Below are 18,192 nucleotides of genomic sequence, written 5' to 3' on the forward strand. Positions count from 1 at the left end.
CGCCCATGATCGCCTACTCGCCAGCGCACATCGGCGCGCCCTGTTCCTGATGCGTGCCCACGTTCGCCGGCGCGCCCACGATCTCCGGATCTGGGCGTAGGCAAGGAGATTCTTCCTGCGCCTCCTCGCCTACGATCACCTGCGCGCCAGCCATCTCCTGCGCGCCATCACGCGCTCACCTGTGCGCACTTTTAGATTGGAACGAGACACTGCGCACCCACGAGAAGTGTCCTGTGTGTGCCCACGAGCGTTCTCCTGTGCGCGCTACTACTCCTTCTGGTCCTGCGCCCCAGCTGTTTTCTCCTGACCGTGCACCTGCGCGCCAGCGATCTCCTACGCGCCCGCGCGATCCTTCGCCTGCGCGCAAGCGCTCTCCAACGTACCCACGCGCCCACACTTCTGATCGCTGAAGGTCTCCTACGCGCCAACGCGCTATCTCTCCTGTGCGCAGTCGGTCACCTTCTCGCCCTACGCGCCATCGCTCGCCTGCGCGCCGTCGTTCTCCCGGCCGCCAGCGCTCGCCCTTAAAACCGCACTTGCCCTCTCGCCCCCTCGCCCACGAGCACCCGCGCTTTCATCTCCGCGCGCATGTGCGCCAATGTTCGCCCACGCACGAACCTGCGATTTTACCATCGCGATCTCGACCGCGATTCCCGCCGGGTTTCGCAGCACGGGCAGCCTTGCGAGTCTTCAGGAGCGCGTACTTCTAGATCATCGTCTTCACGATCTCCCCCCCCCCCCCCCCCCGTAAGCGCAGAACAGCGCACTTGCAGGAGGAGGAAAAATCTTCAGAGAGGTCTAGGCAACACTCTTCATCTTCTTCTTTTCAGGCAGGCCCTGTAGTGTCTACTCCAAAGGATCGCTCGATCCCCTTCCCTCCATCGGGAGTCGCTGACACTGCGTCTGTCAGCCGTCAGCCTTGGTTTGGGTCCCTGATCAGAGCGGTCGTCGAGGCTGTTAAGCCGGCCCTCGCTGATCTGGGCCTCAAACCAACGGCAGCCTCGTCTCCGCTGAAGAGGAAGAGAGGAGTAGACTTCGTGGTGACTTCTCCTAGGGTTAAACTGGCTCCTCAGAAGTCCGTCAGGAAGGCCCCTTCCCCCTCTCAGACGTTTTCTCCTTCTCCTGTGAACGAAGCCTTTCCGTCCTCAGGAGAATCCAGCGAGGTGAGACATTCTCCCACGGCACCAATGGGAGGAACCCCACCTCGAGTAGGAGAATTGTCCCTTGTGGGGGCAGAGAGGAGCCCTCAGACTTCTTACTGGAGTCCTGTATCTCTCCTAGGAGGGAGCCCAAGGACTTGAAGACCGTCCCAAAGTCTTCTTCCCGGATTCGACCAGAGCCAGCAAGACCCCAGGAGAATGTCCATGTGTCCCCCCAAGTAGAGCAGTTGGGGACAGGAGACTTTGCTGCCAGTCCACCAGGAGGAGAGCAGCATGAGTCGGAGCATGCCTTCTGGCAGGTCCTGAATCTGATGAGGCAACTCAACAGGTTCAAGGACCCGGAGACCGCCCCTCGCGAAGGCATGGATACGGTCCTGGACCAAGTCTACGGCACTCAAAAACCCTCGAAGGCCAGCGCGGCTCTGCCCTGGTCCCAGGGGGCAAAGAGCACCAGAGACAAGGTTGAGGGCCAGCTCTCCGAACTCGCCTCCTCCAGCCGTTCCTCTGCCGGTAACAAACTCCTCCCACCTCCTCATGTACAACAGAGGAGGTACTTTGAGATCATGGGGGAGCCTTGTTTAGCTCTTCCTCTCCATCATTCTGTGGAAGAGCTTACCAGGGGAATTTCTCTTGAGAAACTCACCGCCCAGCAGGTGACATTCTCGGCTACAGAGATCTTGAGCCAGGAGAAAGTCGCAAAGTGTGCCATGCAGGCCACTTCGTGGCTGGATGTCTGGCTGGGGTCCCTGGGCATCCTGTTGCGATCCGAGGACTTGTCCAAGGAGAGCACCAGGAAGGCCATGGAGACTTTCCTCCTCTCGGGCACACGCACCATCAAGTTTCTGGTTCACCAAGTTTCGAACTTGTGGGCAAACTCGATCCTGAAGCGTCGTGATGCGGTGACCGAGAGGTTCCACTCGAAGGTCCCAGCCGTGGATGTCTGCAAGCTCAGACACTCTTCCATCCTTGGAAGGAGCCTGTTTGAGCCCAAGGATGTGGAACGGACAGCTGAGAGGTGGAGGAAATCGAATCACGATTCTCTCCTTCAAAGGGCTCTTACATCCAGACCCTACAAGCCTCCAGCACCTCAACAACAACAACCTCGTCAGTTCAGGACATCGAAACTGGCTCCGGCAGCAAAGGCAAAGGTGTCCAAACAGCAGCCCTATCCTGTCAAAGACAAGAAGGGCGGAAAGTCCTCCAGTGGAGGCAGGAATCCTAGAGGGAGCGGCCGAGGCCGCAAACGCTAGGATTGGCAATCCCCCTGCATGTCCACCAGTGGGGGGGATGCCTGCAAAGTTGCGCATTCAGGTGGCAGCAACTCGGGGCCGATTCCTGGACGATCTCTGTGATCAGCCAAGGATATCGCTACCCGTTCATAACATCTCTCCCTCCCCTGTCAGCGAATCCAGTGTCGTTGAGCTCCTATGCCATGGGATCGGCAAAGGGGCTAGCCCTTCGGGCAGAAGTCGAGACCATGCTCAAGAAGGATGCTCTCCAAGAGGTCTTCGACGGCTCCCCAGGCTTCTTCAGTCGACTCTTTCTTGTAAAGAAGGCGTCTGGAGGATGGAGACCCGTCATCGACCTCTCAGCCCTGAACAAGTTTGTTAAACAAACTTTGTTCAGCATGGAGACAGCAGACATGGTCAGACTTGCAGTGAGACCGCAAGACTTCATGTGCACACTGGATCTGAAGGACGCGTACTTCCAGATCCCAATCCATCCGTCTTCCAGGAAGTACTTGAGATTCAGCCTAGACAACAAGATCTATCAGTTCAAGGTGCTGTGTTTCGGTCTCTCCACAGCACCACATCTTCGTGGGCACACAGGATCGGCATCCGTCTCCTACGCTATCTGAACGACTGGCTGATCCTGGCAGACTCGGAGTCGACCCTTCTTCGACACCGAGACAAGCTTCTGGGACTTTGCCAAGATCTAGGGATCATGGTAAATCTCGAGAAGTCTTCTCTGCTTCCATCTCAACGACTGGTATATCTAGGCATGATATTGGACACCAATCTCCACAAAGCCTTTCCATCAGGCGACAGGATAGCAAGGCTGAGGAGGGTCGCAGATCCTTTCCTCAGACGAGAAGAGCTTCCAGCCCAATCTTGGTTACGTCTCCTAGGTTACCTGTCTTCCTTGGCCCGTCTAGTTCCAAACGGCCGCTCAGGATGAGATCCCTGCAATGGCGGCTCAAGTCCCGGTGGAATCAAGTCTTTACCCCCTCGCTAACTAGCGAGAGGGTAGTTAACCCTCGTTAAAAATCTAATGGCTCGTCATTCAGCTACGCCGAAAGTAATGCCCTATGTAAATAGCTAAGGTTTGTATGGCTAGGAAAATGCAAATTATCTCCGAATTTGTCATGTTTCACAGAATTCTAACTTCTGGCGCGAGTACCCATAAGGTTTCCCTTTAGGCTATTGTATAATAATAGGGGACGTATGCTTGACACGCCACAGCTATCTGCACCCCACATAGCGTTTACGCTTCGAGGAGGAATAGTGGCAAGTTATAGGAGGAGCCGTTACAAAGTTCTCCTCCTCTGTTACTGGTTTGGTACTCGGCGACGTCAACATCCGGTCGCCATGTTGGCCGCCATCTTGGATAACGCCGCCGTAGCGCGCCATTGTCATTCCTTTACACGTAGCGTTTATGACAAGGTGCTTTTCCCAGTTTTCCGCTAAGTGATCCAGTATGTCGCAATCTTCAGTCTCGCCTTCTTCTGGAAAGGTGAGTACCATATTCTTGTATTGTATAAATAAGCTCTAGCCGTAAAGTAACGCTTTTTTCTCTTAAAATACCGTGTTTTGTGGCGGAGCTGTGCCTTGACCGGAGGCGTCATGTTGGACGCTGTTGTTCGCCTCGCATGCTTTATTTAGTTAGCCAGAACAACCTTACCCGGTCTTATAACTAATTATCAGCATTAGTTATTTAGTCTTCATTGCTAGGAATTAGTTATATTATGCCGATAGTATTCTTTTTCGGCGAGCGTAGGTAGCCGATTCGTAGGCTAGTGTTCTAGCCTAGCCCCTAGACTAGATAGCCTAGGTGGTTTTTTGTTTACTCTCATGCATGATATAATAAGTGTTCCTAGTGTTAATTTACGAAATGAAGATTGTAGGCATTTATACATATAAGATTCAGTGATTGCACATATGTTTTCGCCTTCGAGGAAGTATACTAAGGGTTTCGGTGATCTTGGTAGTCAACTCCCTTGCCCCTAACCTAACGTAGGGCTGTGGTATACTTCCTATCCTCCCCAGTTACCTTACCCAGGTATCTCCTCCCTCTGAGGTAGCCTTGGCTACATCCTAGCCCTCCTTACCTCGAATTGCATTCAGGTAGGGTTAGGCTAGGATTTTCTTTCCCCACTCCTAGCCATAGCACATGAGCTCTGCCCTTCCCCCTAGTCCACGCTTGGTAGGGTTACGACCCTTTCCTCCCTGTGGCCTAGCGATTTGTCCTACACCTGCCTTCCCTGGTTTGGGACTCGCTTCCCTAGCCTAGGTTAGGCAGGCCAGGGGATTCTGTTTCTTTATAGTTTAGGACAGTACACTAGTGCTGTACCTTCTCTGAACTAACCTACCCTAGGCTAGAGAATGAAGTCTACACCTGGGATAGGGCTGGTTCTGGAATAGCACATGAGCTTTGAGTTTGGGACAGAACCTCAGAATACCAGTCGTTCTCCCCCAGCTCCCCCTCTAGGTGAATGAACTCTCCTTTTGGGGCCCTGCTGGTCGGCAAAGGTGGAAGGGCTCTGCCTTTCCCCCTAGTCCACACTTGGTAGGGTTACGACCCTTTCCTCCCTGTGGCCTACACTAAGCAAGACCATGAACTGAAGCATTATGTGGTGGCGGCAGGTAGTGTATTAAAACCTGTCGTCTAGTGCTGCGATGAACAGTTAATTGATTGGAACTTTCAATTAGGGTGAAAAGGTGTTGACACTTTCAGTGTGATACCTTTCAAGTGAGTGTCACCAGGGTGACGCTAAGACTGTTCAAAATTCTCAGGTGTGGAATTATACAGATAACACTTGTGCGTGTGTAAGTAGTACACAGTGTTGATAGTATACAACATGTACAGAATTTATATTGGGAAAATTTATCAAAACTTGTAGTTTTAGAGTGGGACTCATCATTTCTTCCCTTTCAGGGAGGAAAAATATTTTCTATATACGGTGCACGTAAAATTCCTTTAACATGTTACATTCGTTTCACTTGTAATAATAATTATAGTAATAATCATGAAATCATAATGAGAGGTTTGTATTGATGAAACATGGAAGTGATTTTACTTGAAATGTTTGGTTTATGTTGACACGTGAACTGGTAGATATCATGAAAATATATGAGTTGAAGATGATCTGCATTCTTAGATTCTATTTGTTTCTATTTTTTACAGCCCAAAGGAATTGAGGACTGAGAGGCACCATGAGGGCTGCTATTATGCTTTTGTGGCCCTAGCCTAGGATGACCCATGATTTCCAGCTATGTAAGTACAGTATGCATTATGTGTATTCATTTTGGTAAAAAAACTATTTATTTTTAATCACAGACTATTCACTAAATTCCAGACTACAGGCATGTAGAAAAAAAATAGTTAAGCTATTTGTGTGTTAGAATACGGTTGTTACCTTGGATCCCCCTTAACTCTCAATTGTGTCACTTGGTTTGTGAACAGCTGAAAGTCTTGCCTGAATATTTTGTTGTTCCAAATAGCCTTTTATTCCTACGTGAATACAATCCATCCTCCTTTAATAGGAGTATGACTTCAGCAAAGCTTGAACATTCATTACAAACATGGTAGTTATAAATACCTTTGGGTGTCAGTTACACTCTACCCAACGTCAGTTATTAAGACCAGCATTTTGTATTTTGGCCTAAAGCAGACTAAACTGTCATGTTCTCCTGTCACTTCGAAGTTTGGCTGTAGTAATCTTGCTCTTCCTCTTTTTAGAGTAGAGTAATTCCTCAGCTATTGATGGCATTCTGCTCCAGGATTAACCAAATTTTCTCCCATAAAAAAAAATTTATTCCTACACAGATCCAAACTTCTTAGTTATTTATATGTGGTTGACTCGTACAGTGAACCCTCGCTACTTCGCGGTTCGACCATCGCGGATTCACCACTTCGCGGATTTTTTTCATAACCCATATATATATATGGTAATATATTGGTAATAACAAAATCAACATACTGTACTGAATAATCAATATAATCGATGCAAAAACTAACCTATACACAGATGTGTACAGTAAATGCGTTTGTTTCTTCATTATGATCAGAGAAACGTAAACAAAACATTGGTTGCCATTTTTTATCGTGCTTTTTGGCGTGTTTAGGAAACGCATGATAAAAAATCGCCTTTAATATTTGTGCCTGTTTTAGTTTAGGGTACTGTAGTACATGCATTAAGTGTTCTGTACATTAAAAGGTAGTTTGTTAACAGTACTACGTACAAGGGAAGGTTTTAAAAGTCTGAATATACATGGTAAATAAATAGGTAAATATGGTGTCACTACTTCGCAGATTTTCACCTATCGCGGCCGGGTCTGGAACCTATCTACCGCGATAAACGAGGGTTCACTGTATGTCGATTTTTTACAAGTGCCTTAAAGGTAACTATAATAGGTTACTAAGCAACTCCATTGCTGGCCAATAGTACCTGCTGCTGCAAGGCAAGCTCCACTCTTCTTCTGGTTGTGTTGTCAAGAGATTGTCTTCTCTTGCTGCTTTATTATCACAACTCCACATTGGATTTTCTGTGCTCTTTTGTGCATTCATGTCTAGTGGTGCTAGTGTGATGTGTACTTACCTTGGTTGTGATGGTTGCCATTGTGGTTTTTGCATGAGTATGGTCAGGTCGAGATAGATCCACATCCACTGCTGTGGTAAGTGGTTTTCCATAGAATCTCCATGGGAGCATTGTAGGGTGTGGTTATCATCCCAGTGGGAGAAATTTTGTTCCTCTTGCAAGAAACCTGTTAAAATGAGGTCATTCCCCTTCCTCCTCCTCTCCCTTGGATAGCAAGAAGCGTAAGCTTGTTTCTGTGGCACTCGTTTTCCCCCACCCCATTTCTTCTTTTTTGGAGCCCTCAGGAATTTTGTTAATGTATTATCTCCCCGTGGGCATAGTGATCATGAGTCACTGCCTGAGAAAGATTCCCTGGCTACGGCCACTGCACTTACTATGTGTGATCCAGTCCCAGTGTCCTTATTGCCTGATTACACTGATTTACTTGGATCTCTCCTGCCTCCCACTATTGTGCTTGGTTGGGGACCTTTTATGGCAGAGTTCCAGCAGGATGACTTTTTGCATCACCCTTGAAAGCGTCAAAAGTCTACTCTCTCATTTGCACCCGAGAATGCCACATCCACGAGTCGAGACTGCTGCGTTGTTGGAACATCCTTATCTTTCCCCCACTCTTTCATACAAGTCTGTCTTGCTTCATATGCCCAAGGGTCAGCGGCATCACTCTTATCTGCGTGGGAAAAATTCTTCCCCTCCAATTTATTGGAAAATAGAATGGGCTCTGGACTGTCTGGTCAGTCAATTATCCAGTAGGGTAGCCAACACTTCCCAGGAATTGTGATTTCTACCCCTCCTTTGAAGGGTTAGTAAGTTCTCTGACTGGAACAAGAAACCTTGACTCAAGGGAAAGGTCAGTTCTCATCACTTACTCCTTGGGGGCCCGAGAGATTGCCTAGCAAGTAAACATCTCAAGTTGATTGATGTCAAGTTGTGCAACCAGTTGCACGCAACTATGTGGTGGGGGGAAAGCCTGTCCTCCAACTGCCTTCAATCCAGTGGGAGTGGGTCGTGTAAGTATGCTTACAGATTGTTAATACCAGGGTAGCCATTACTCCCTAGAGGAAGATGGGATTACTGAGCAGCGAATCTCCTTAGCGATCACTATCGGGCAAGAGACCGGTTGCTAATGACCGATCGCACGCAACTACTTTCGAAGGGCAAGATTGAGACATATTTTCAATCTATTGTTGGATAGGTAACGTATGCATAAGTCCATTATGAACCAGTAACACCGACCTGGGACACGGGACAATATCATATGGGCGCAGCGCGAATTATTCGTTGCGTCTGGAAAACGTTCGCAATCGAGACCTCCTTTTGGCTATGAACGACAAGGAGTTTGTTCCATCCATTATGGGGTGTTAGCAAACACCTGTAGTTGTGTAAACCTTCTCAGGGAAGAAGAGTTTTCCATGAAGAAGTGTAGTCTCATATCTAAGGGTTTGTTGGCCCAGAACACAAACACTAGGCAGGTTTGTTCAGGCTTGCCTTGCAACCCTTATCGTGAGTTGTTACATAAGAGAGACCGTGTAATTTGCCAACTCTCTTCGCTAATATTATACAGGCTAGGAAAATGGCAGCCTTGAAAATCAGTTCTCCGCGTCACGACCTTTTCAAATCCTCACTTAGGGTATATGAAAGAACATTGATAACATGGGTCACATGCCATTCCTTGGGGTCTGGGGTTCCTGGGTGGGCAAGACTGCTTGGAGCTCCTTGTGGGCATAGACAACTCCCATGAAAAGGAAAATTTCATGATGTTCATTCAAAAGATTGTATTCAAAGCTGAGCTGTAGCCTTTTACAGCCATGACTGAAAGGTGCTTCTCTCAACCAGAGAAGATGAAAAAGTTAATGATCTGCAACACGAATTGCAGAAGATGGCCCACTTTCCCAAGTAGACAAATGCAAAGGGCTGTTGCAGGTATGCAGACATCTGTACAATCCCATGTGTAAAGCTTTTTTTCCTTGGAGGATATGCTGTATAGTCTCCAATTCTGAAACACAGGTTGATGGTATCTTCAAAAGTGCAGCTGACAGATAATGATGATCTATAAGGGTAGACAATTCTTTCAGGGCTGTGACTGAAAGTGCCAACAAACCAGAATACCACTCAGTATTGGTCATCTTGAGACCAACCAGGGTCATGTGATACTTGGCATGACTAACACATAAGCTAGCAAATGAGAGTGAATAGCAGAAAAAATTATCCTATGGGTGTTGAAAGACGTCCTCAAACACTGCCCCGGGATCTAGAAGGAAGACCAAAACACCGTGAGCTTTCTGTTTTACTGTGTGACAACAGATAGATTCTCGGTGATCCTAACAGTGCAAGAAGTCTCTCTTTCTATTCAAGGATGTAAAGGACCACTCCAACCCTACAACCTACCCTTGGCAATTGAGCGAGTCTGCTCGTACATTTCTCTACCCTGGAATGTACCTGCTGACAGCTCTATGGCTTGGTGCCCTGCCCAGATGTGCATGTGCTATGTCAACTTGTAAAGGGGAGGAAAACCATCACCCTTTCTTGAAAAAGTAGGCTATTACAATGGTGTTGTCGCTCATCAACACTACCGAGGGTCTCCTCACATTCTTGGAATATTTACAGAGCATGAAACGCTATTTGCATTTCCAGGACGATATTCAGATGCTTTTTCTTTCTTTTTATCTGCTGAACACAATCTGAGGTAATCAGGCTGCCTGGTGCACCCCCTCCCTTCGACACATATGAGAACAGTTGCGTCTGGAAATGGTGAGGTTTTTCTCATCCAGCCACCAGGTAAGATTGGCCCATGACTTCTGTCCTACTGGTGGTCTCTGATGGAGGTGTCCTTGTGGAACAAGCTTCTCCAGCAAGAGAAGGTTGCTGTGAAAACTGTCAATTCCAAGCTGGTAGTATGTATTGACTGACAGAAATGGTTGCTTTACCTCTTAGGTTGATGAAATCGTCTGAAGAAAGAATTGCTGCTGCCGTGTCTATCAGCATGGCCAGGTACTTCAACCACTGCTTGGGTAGGAGATTTGACTTCCAATTTAGCACACTCCCCATATTGTGACAAAAGGAGAGCTCCTGTAACAACTCCCAACATAGAGAATGCCAGGATAAGCCAGTTGTCTAGATCCATCAATTGAGGGAATATCTGAGTGAGCACTGGTGGAGCAATACACAGTCCGAAACACAGTGTCTGAAACTTGTACACCATACCGTTGAGGAAAAAGCCTATTTACTTCTAAGAGGTAAGGAGGTGTACGTTGCGTTTATGGATCAGGAGAAACCGTATGATAGAGTTGATGGGGAAGCAATGTGGAATGTGATGAGGTTATATGGAGTTGGTGGAAGGTTGTTGCAAGCAGTGAAAAGTTTCTACAAAGGTAGTAAAGCATGTGTTAGGATAAGAAATGAAGTGAGTGATTGGTTTCCGGTGAGAGTGGGGCTGAGACAGGGATGTGTGAGAGAGGCAAGAGAGCGTGCTAGAAATAGGAATGAATGGCGAGCGATTGTGACGCAGTTCTGGTAGGCCCTGCTGCTTCCTCCGGTGCCTTAGATGACCGCGGAGGTAGCAGCAGTAGGGGAGTCAGCGTTATAAAGCTTCATCTGTCATGGATAACGGGGGAGGGTGGTCTGTGGCACCCTAGCAGTACCAGCTGAACTCGGTTGAGTCCCTTGTAAGGCTGGGAGGAACGTAGTGAGTAGAGGTCCCCTTTTTGTTTTTGTTTCATTTGTTGATGTCGGTTACCCCCCAAAATTAGGGGAAGTGCCTTGGTATATGTATGTATGTACTTCCAAGAGGACTGATGAATGGGTACTTGGAAGTAAGCATCCTTCAGATCCACTTAATACATGAAGTCTCATTCCCTGATTGAACTTAGTACAGACACTACTACAGTACGGTCCCGAATTATGCGTGTTCGAATTATACGATTCCCCATTTATGCGGTCACTAGTTTTCAAAAATAAATTTTCTGTATCTGCGAAGCTGTTCGAAGTCTGCGAGTCATACACTACAAAATGTATCAAATCTGTTGTCTTTTTAAGTATATTGGTAGCTCTACTGTAAATACAGTAATTGATATTAAATGTTACAAAACGATATTAATCTTACATCTTATTAACATAATTTCATAATAAATAGCCTACTTAAGGATAAAATTCCACATCATCAATGAAATCAACTTTAACTGTGCAAGTCCAGCTAACAAAATGTAAATAGAATTGTGGTTACGTTCTCGGCAATCTTTATCTTTCTCTAACCTTTCGATAATTTCAATAATAGTGTTAATGATGGTATAAAGCATTATTATTTAGTGCAGTATATATAAAAGTTTTATTGTTCTCTTTGGGTGTTCAAGGTTTTCACACGTAGGCTGGGTTTGTGTATCGGCAGTGAATAGCCTAAACTTCGGTAATGAGTCGGCAATATTTTGTCATATTTTACACAGTAGAGATCTGCTTTACAAAGATTGGTTTTGTATAGTACACAATATAATTATAAAAATCTCTCTCTCTCTCTCTCTCTCTCTCTCTCTCTCTCTCTCGTTATACAATACTTACATATAGATGAAGAAACCAAATTCGGTTTTCTTAATAAAAAGTGTCAAAATACGAAACGAAAAATTATACCGTGTATACTTCCATTTCAATCGTTGCTTAAAATACGGCATCCGATTTCATTAGCAAACCACTATTTGTTCCAACACGAATACTTACCTCGAACTACTTTCTTAGGAGTTACCTGTAACCTCCTCTCTACCGACCAGAGTTTTGTGTAGTGTACCCCCCACCCCTTTTTCTAAGGAGGCCTACCCCCGGCATTAAGGAATGTGCCCCGAGGGTAGGCTTATCGTAGGTCGATGTCCGCCCGGGTCAACAGCTCCAGTAAGTTCTCTGGTCGCGACGTGTAAACACGTCGCCCTCGTTCTCTATCGATCCTTTGTGTGCGTTCTAAGTGTCCCACGTGTTCCTCGCGTGGTAACTTGCATTTTCCTGTGTACTTTTCCCGGGTGTTCCTGTGTGTTCACCTTCCACCCGTGTGCTTACCCAGTGTATTCCTTGATTCCCTTCGTGCTTGTGTCTTGTGTGTGTGCATTATGGAGCAAATCCGCCGTTGTCCGGGGCCTAGGGCCGGTAAATCGTGTGGAGCGTTCCTCTCCAAGCCTGAAGTGGACCCTCACTCCCTTTGCTCCTCCTGTAGGGGAAGGGTTTGTTCGTCAGCAGATACGTGCCCCGAGTGTGTAGGCTGGAGTGATATCCAGTGGGTACATTACGGTACGAAAAAGAGAAAATCGGCGAAACGTTCCCCCAGAAAAGCTAGCGTTACTTCGCCGCTACCATCACCCAGTGAGCGGTCCGACGGGGCCTCTGTTTCGCCGTCCCCTACACAGAGTAGGGGCCTAGGTAAGTCGGTCGTAGAGAAGGAACAAAGCAACCTTCCCCAAGAAAGTGCAGTGCCGATTGCGGGCCCTTCTAGGGCTAGTGAAGAACCCAGTAGTGCGTCCGGAGAGTCGGCCCTTGTGCTCGGGGGGCACGTGTCCTCCGATGACCCCTTGTGGGGAGGTAACGCGGTGTCTGTGTCTTCGCCGCCCTCATGGGCCTGTGCTTCAGGGTCTTCGGTAGGCAGAGACAACCAGAAGAAGTTTCGATCTTCGGGTAATGATGCCTTCGGTTGGAGGCTTCCGAAGACACCGGGTAGGTCCCCGTTAAGAATGGAAGAGGGCCTGGACACCTGGCTCCCTGGCATGGAGCGCCTTGAATTGTTCCCGGCCCCCCTCATGGAAGTCCCCGAAGATTTCCTTCAGCCGTCGACCTCGGGCACCCAACGCATGAAGAAGTCCCCCGCAGTCCCCGCTACCGGCCGACATACGATAAGTACAGTGTCGTCGGGTTCGTCGGAAGATTATTTCTCGTCGGGGGAAGAAGTCAGGAGAAAACACCGTCGTCGGAGGGAGTGGTCCAGGAGCAGGCGTTCCCGTTCTAGGTCGCGCTCCAGGTACAGTAGCAAGCGCTCCCGCTCCCCAGGACGTAAGTATAAGAGGAGTAGGTCTCCTGATGGCGACTGGGTCTTCGTACCCCGGGACTCAAGGATGCCTTGTTCCCCGGACCGCCGGTCCAGAGAGTGCTCGCCAAGGATGCTGTCCTCAAAACACGACCTTGACCCTCGCAACCAAGCTCGCAGGAAGGACTCTATAGGAAGGCCTAAGTCCTCGAAGCCTCCGGTTCACCCCGCCCAGCGGGGGGAAACGCGCTTCTCTTTTCGGGCGGCCTGGCCGAACCAGCCCAGCTGGTGCGGCCTTCGGGTCGGAAGGAACGGTTCCCGCTGCCGGGTCAGCCCACGGGAACCGCGTCCTCGGCACCCAGAGCCCTTGAGCGGACGCGAGTCCCCGCTGAATCAGCGATGCCTGCGTTAACCTAGGCCCCTGGTGCGGATGTCCCCGCCGATGAAATCCAGTACCTCGGTAGGACGGCACCCCTGGCCCCAAGAGCTAGACGTCCAGTCGGTGTGCCCGGTAACCCAGCTCCCCGGCCCCGAGCCGAGACCTCGGCTGACGGAAGGGAGGGTTCACCAACGGAGGACTCGGCCTATAGGAGGGTGGTTGGTCTTATCAGGAGACACCACAAAATTGAGGAACCTACAGCTACGGACGAAGATTACTGGAGGTCAAGCCTGTTAAGGATTATGCAGACCCCTACCCAACCTAAGACGTCTCTAGCGCTTCCTCTAGCCCGAGATCTGGTCCTAGGGCAGGAGTATGTGGACAAGGTGGTGGCTAGTAATGCCGAGGCCCCCAAAACCCAGAGTTCCTCAAAATTGCTCCAGGGCCTCAAAACTCAGGGCAAAGTATATGTGCCAGAGGGGCGTCGCCCAGGCCCCTGTAAAGTGGAGTCATCCATCGACATCCTGACGATAGAGCCTCTTCGGCCCCAGTCTGTTTCTCGCCAGCGGAGGCCTCCATGATGGAGGAAATGTCGAGGGATCTAGTCAACGTCTCCTCTTGGCTGGACTGGTGGGCTTCCACCTTAGTGGGGGTACAAGCCTCGTTCAACCCCTCGGACCCTGACCAGCAAGGCCTCCTGAGGGACCTTATTACCTCCGGGGGTAAAACCTTAAAATTTTTAACTTACCAGTCGCTCGCCCTGACGGCTAACTGGGTACTCTGTAAGAGAGACACCGTACTGGCAAAGGTGTCCCGGGAAGTACCAGACAGGGAAGCGCGGGCCATACGGAGCTTACCCTTGTGGGGAGAGTCCTTGTTTCCCCTGAAGGAACTAGAGGCCATCATGGAGAAGGTCTCGAAGAAGAAGGAGTCTAACAACCCCAGGCCTACGCCTTCTAGGAGACCGCCCTACAAGAGGGCCGTCTCGGATAGTGCCGCGACGTCCCAAGCCTCTCCCAGCACGACGAGGAGAGAGGCTCCCTCTTCCTCCTGGTCCTCAACGCCTCAGTCCCCCCGTAGGGGAGCTCCAGCTTCCTCAAGCTCCTTCAGGTCGGGTTACTCTGCCTCTAGGAGAGGCCGTTCAGGTCGCTTCTCCAGAAGAAGATGGAGTGGGAGGCCCCCTATTCCCGCCCAAACCTCTGGTTGGGGGATGCCTCAGACTTCATTGGCAAGCATGGAAGGCTCACGGAGCGGAGCCTTGGACAGTGTCCGTACTAAAGGAGGGCTACAGACTACCGTTCTTAACAGAACCACCCCCTCTTATCCCGGCCACCCGGGCGGAATGGCTAGCTCCCAGAGACCCGTTGAAGAAGACCGCCCTTCAAGAGGAGGTGTCCTCCATGTTAGAGAAGGGCGCCATGGAAGAAGTTCTTCTCCCAGGCCCGGGTTTCTACAGTCGTCTGTTCCTAGTAGAAAAAGCGACGGGGTGGGGTGGAGACCGGTCATAGATCTGTCGGCTCTCAACAAATTCATCAGGAAGACGGACTTCAAAATGGACACTCCGAAGTCAGTCCTGCTGTCCTTGAGGGAGAAAGATTACATGATGACCATAGACCTCAAGGACGCCTACTTCCAAATTCCGGTCCACCCCTCGAGTTGAAAGTTTCTCTGGGTGAAATGGGGTTCCCAGATCCTGCAATTCAAGACCCTTTGCTTCGGATTGTCAACAGCGCCCCAGGTGTTCACGAGAGTCTTCACGACTGTCTCAGTGTGGGCTCACGAACGAGGCATTCGCCTCATCCGATACCTGGACGACTGGTTGCTTCTTTCCTCCTCGAAGGACCTCTTGGAGGAACAAGGGATGAAACTCCTCCAGTTTTGCAAGGATCTGGGCATCGTAATCAACCCGGAGAAGTCAAACCTATCCCCATCCACCAGAATGAACTACTTGGGAATGACGTTAGATACCATTCTGGGAAAAGCCTTCCCTTCGGAGGACAGAATAAACAACCTCATGAATATCATTCAGCCGTTCTTGTCGGAGCGCCCCAGGATAGCGAAAGACTGGCATAAACTGATAGGTCACCTAGTCTCATTAGAGAAACTAGTTCCCCAAGGGAGGGTAAGGCTCAGAGCCGTACAATGGAACCTGAAGAACCTCTGGTGCCAACTGGACTCACAACAAGTTCTAATCCCAGTCCTACCAAACACGAGACCCTCCCTGGAATGGTGGCATTGCCGGTCGAACTCACTCAAGGGGATGCCCTTCGGGAGCGACCCCCCCGAGTTACTACTGTTCACAGACGCCTCCAACCAAGGATGGGGACCCATCTCCTCGACGAAACAGCACGAGGGACCTGGTTGGACGGGGAAAAGGAACTCCACATCAATGTCCTGGAGTTGAAGGCAGTCCAGAAGGCTTGCCTACACTTCGCGGGTCTACTAAAGGGAAACACCGTGGCGTTGATGTGCGACAACGCCACGGTAGTAGCATATATAAAGAAACAAGGAGGCTTGAAGTCGAAGGAATTGTGCGATCTCACCATAAAAATTCTAGATTGGGCAGAAGAGAACCAAGTGGTGTTGTTAGCGAGGTTCATTCCCGGGAAGAAAAACGTACTGGCCGACGGCCTCAACAGAGTGGGTCAGATAGTAGGGACAGAATGGTCCCTTCTTCCAGAAGTAGCCAAGCTCATCATTCAACGTTGGGGTTCCCTGGTGATGGACCTCTTTGCAACAAAACTCAACGCCCAACTCCCCGTATATTGTTCTCCTGTACCAGACCCGAAAGCAGCCTTAGAAGACGCCTTTCAGCACAAGTGTGACAATCTAGATGTGTACGCTTTTCCCCCTTTCACGTTGATAAGGCAAGTGCTCAACAGAGTAAGGACAGCCCGAAACCTAAAGATGACTTTGGTAGCGCCCTGGTGGCCGGAGAGAGAGTGGTTCGCTGTGATCAGATCAGCTGATGTCTAGCTGCCGCTCTCTAGAATATGCGCGTACGAATACAGTAACAAAGTAATGTTTTTGGGCTTAACCCATGTCGTCCTGATGGAAGGTTCCTATAGGTAGCTTTCTAAGGGATATTTGGCTACAGTGATATTCCCAGAGAATTAACCTTTACGTCTCCAGAATTCTAATTCCTGGCGCGAATATCCTTAAAATTTCTCGTCAGGATATCGCATAATATCAGGGGACGTATGTCTTGATACGACACAGCAATTTTCACCCCGAATAGCGTTTTCGTTTCTAGGGGGAAGAGTGGCAAAAATAGAAGGGGAGCCGTTATCAAGGTTACCCTTCCTCCCGTACTACTATTGAGTATCTAGATGGCGCTGTATTTAAGATGGCGTTCATTCCTATTTTTGTACCGATTTCGCACGGTGGTGTTCCCTGTTGATCTAACATTTTGATCGCTTTTGAGAGGATTTAATATGCAATCTACAGTTTCTTTTGCCACTGGAAAGTTGACTTTATTCTTTACAGTGTATAATTTTAGCTCCTGCTTCACAGTGAAATTAGAGTAATTTTTTGTGTTAAGGAGCTAGGCCTGTCACCAGAGGCGCCATGGGCGCTGTCATTCGTTATGCATGTGTTATTTAGTTAGTAGAACGACTTTCCCGGTTGTAATAGCATTAATAAATTATGAAAGATATTTAGGCACAATTATACTAGTAAAGATTTATATTTTATACATAATTTCCTCTTCCCTTTGTTGATCGTGTACGTTAGAGTTTCGGCGATTTAGGTAACCGGATCTCGTCTCGCTCTAGGCTACCTAGCCAAGGCGCTGTAGTATACTTTCTGACATCCCCGTTTACCCTTATGTATCGTTTTATTGAATCAATGGGAGATAGTACATCTCCTAGAATTATATAACTCACTACTTGTTTCCTATGGAGATTTAAGGGTAATCCCTCCTTTGCGGCGGCACTATCTGGTCTTGCCATAGAGTAGTTCACTCCGGCTTGATTAGGCTAGGGTTTTCTGTCTCCCACCTTTGCCGGCGAGATCCTGGCTTTGGTTTTCGACAGAACCTCTCAGTATTCAGTCTTTCTGCCGGCGGGAGAGCACCAGGGTGAGTAGTCCCTCCCCTGCCGGCATAGGAGGCTAAGCTTCCCTAGGCCGCACCTGAAGTGGTAGTATGATGCTGCCACCTTCTCCCCTGCGGTCTAGAAGACTAGTCCTGTGTCGGCAGACCCTAGGCTGAAGAATAGTATTTTTCTGCCGCCTAGGATGTCGCCGCCGATACTGAAACATTGTTTCTTTCTTGTGTGGAGGCGACCCTGCCGCCTTCTTGTACACTTGCTAGATTCGGCAGACCCTAGGCTGTAGAATAGTTATTCTTCTGCCGCCTAGGATGGCGCCGATACTAAAACATTGTTTCACTCTTGTGTGGAAGTGGCGGCAATCCTGCCGCCTTCTTCTACACTTGATACAGGACCCTTTTCCCTTCCCCTCTCTTGTCCTTTAGTGATGACTTAGCCATCGCAATCCTGTGGCCGTTGTCCTGCAATCTCACCGCTTGCTGGGTGGGTTGCGGGGCCGGCCGGGCTTCTACATTAGCAGCTGTTTAGTCACTCAGTCTTTCCCTTATGGACACAAGGCTCCGGGAAGGTTGTGCCAGCTATGACGGCTGCTGGTGGGAGACCCTTCTGCTGCCGAAGGTTCTTCAGTCCTCCCTTGGACTGCCATCCACATTCCTGAAACCGGCTATGCGGGCAACAGATCTTACGGCTAGATGGAAGCCTGAATGATGCATTCTCCCCTTCCATGTGAACCCTCTTTCTGGAGGAAGGCAGTAAGGTTATATACTTACACCCATATTTATTGTAAACATACATTT

The 18,192-nt window shown here is 49.0% G+C and overlaps 1 protein-coding gene across 3 annotated transcripts in view; it reads left to right on the plus strand.

The window, feature by feature from the left end:
- Positions 1 to 18,192, plus strand: part of LOC137638480 (zinc finger protein PLAG1-like) — a 173,047-nt gene that overhangs the window by 52,549 nt on the left and 102,306 nt on the right. For all 3 annotated transcript variants that reach the window (XM_068370568.1, XM_068370567.1, XM_068370569.1), the window contains one exon: positions 5,565 to 5,654. In XM_068370568.1, the coding sequence (XP_068226669.1) occupies positions 5,633 to 5,654 (22 nt within the window). In that variant the 5' untranslated portion in view covers positions 5,565 to 5,632. The remainder of the gene's footprint in view (positions 1 to 5,564; positions 5,655 to 18,192) is intronic.

The sequence above is a fragment of the Palaemon carinicauda genome, chromosome 3 (assembly GCF_036898095.1).
Source record: "Palaemon carinicauda isolate YSFRI2023 chromosome 3, ASM3689809v2, whole genome shotgun sequence".
In the NCBI taxonomy this organism is placed as follows: Eukaryota; Metazoa; Arthropoda; class Malacostraca; order Decapoda; family Palaemonidae; genus Palaemon; species Palaemon carinicauda.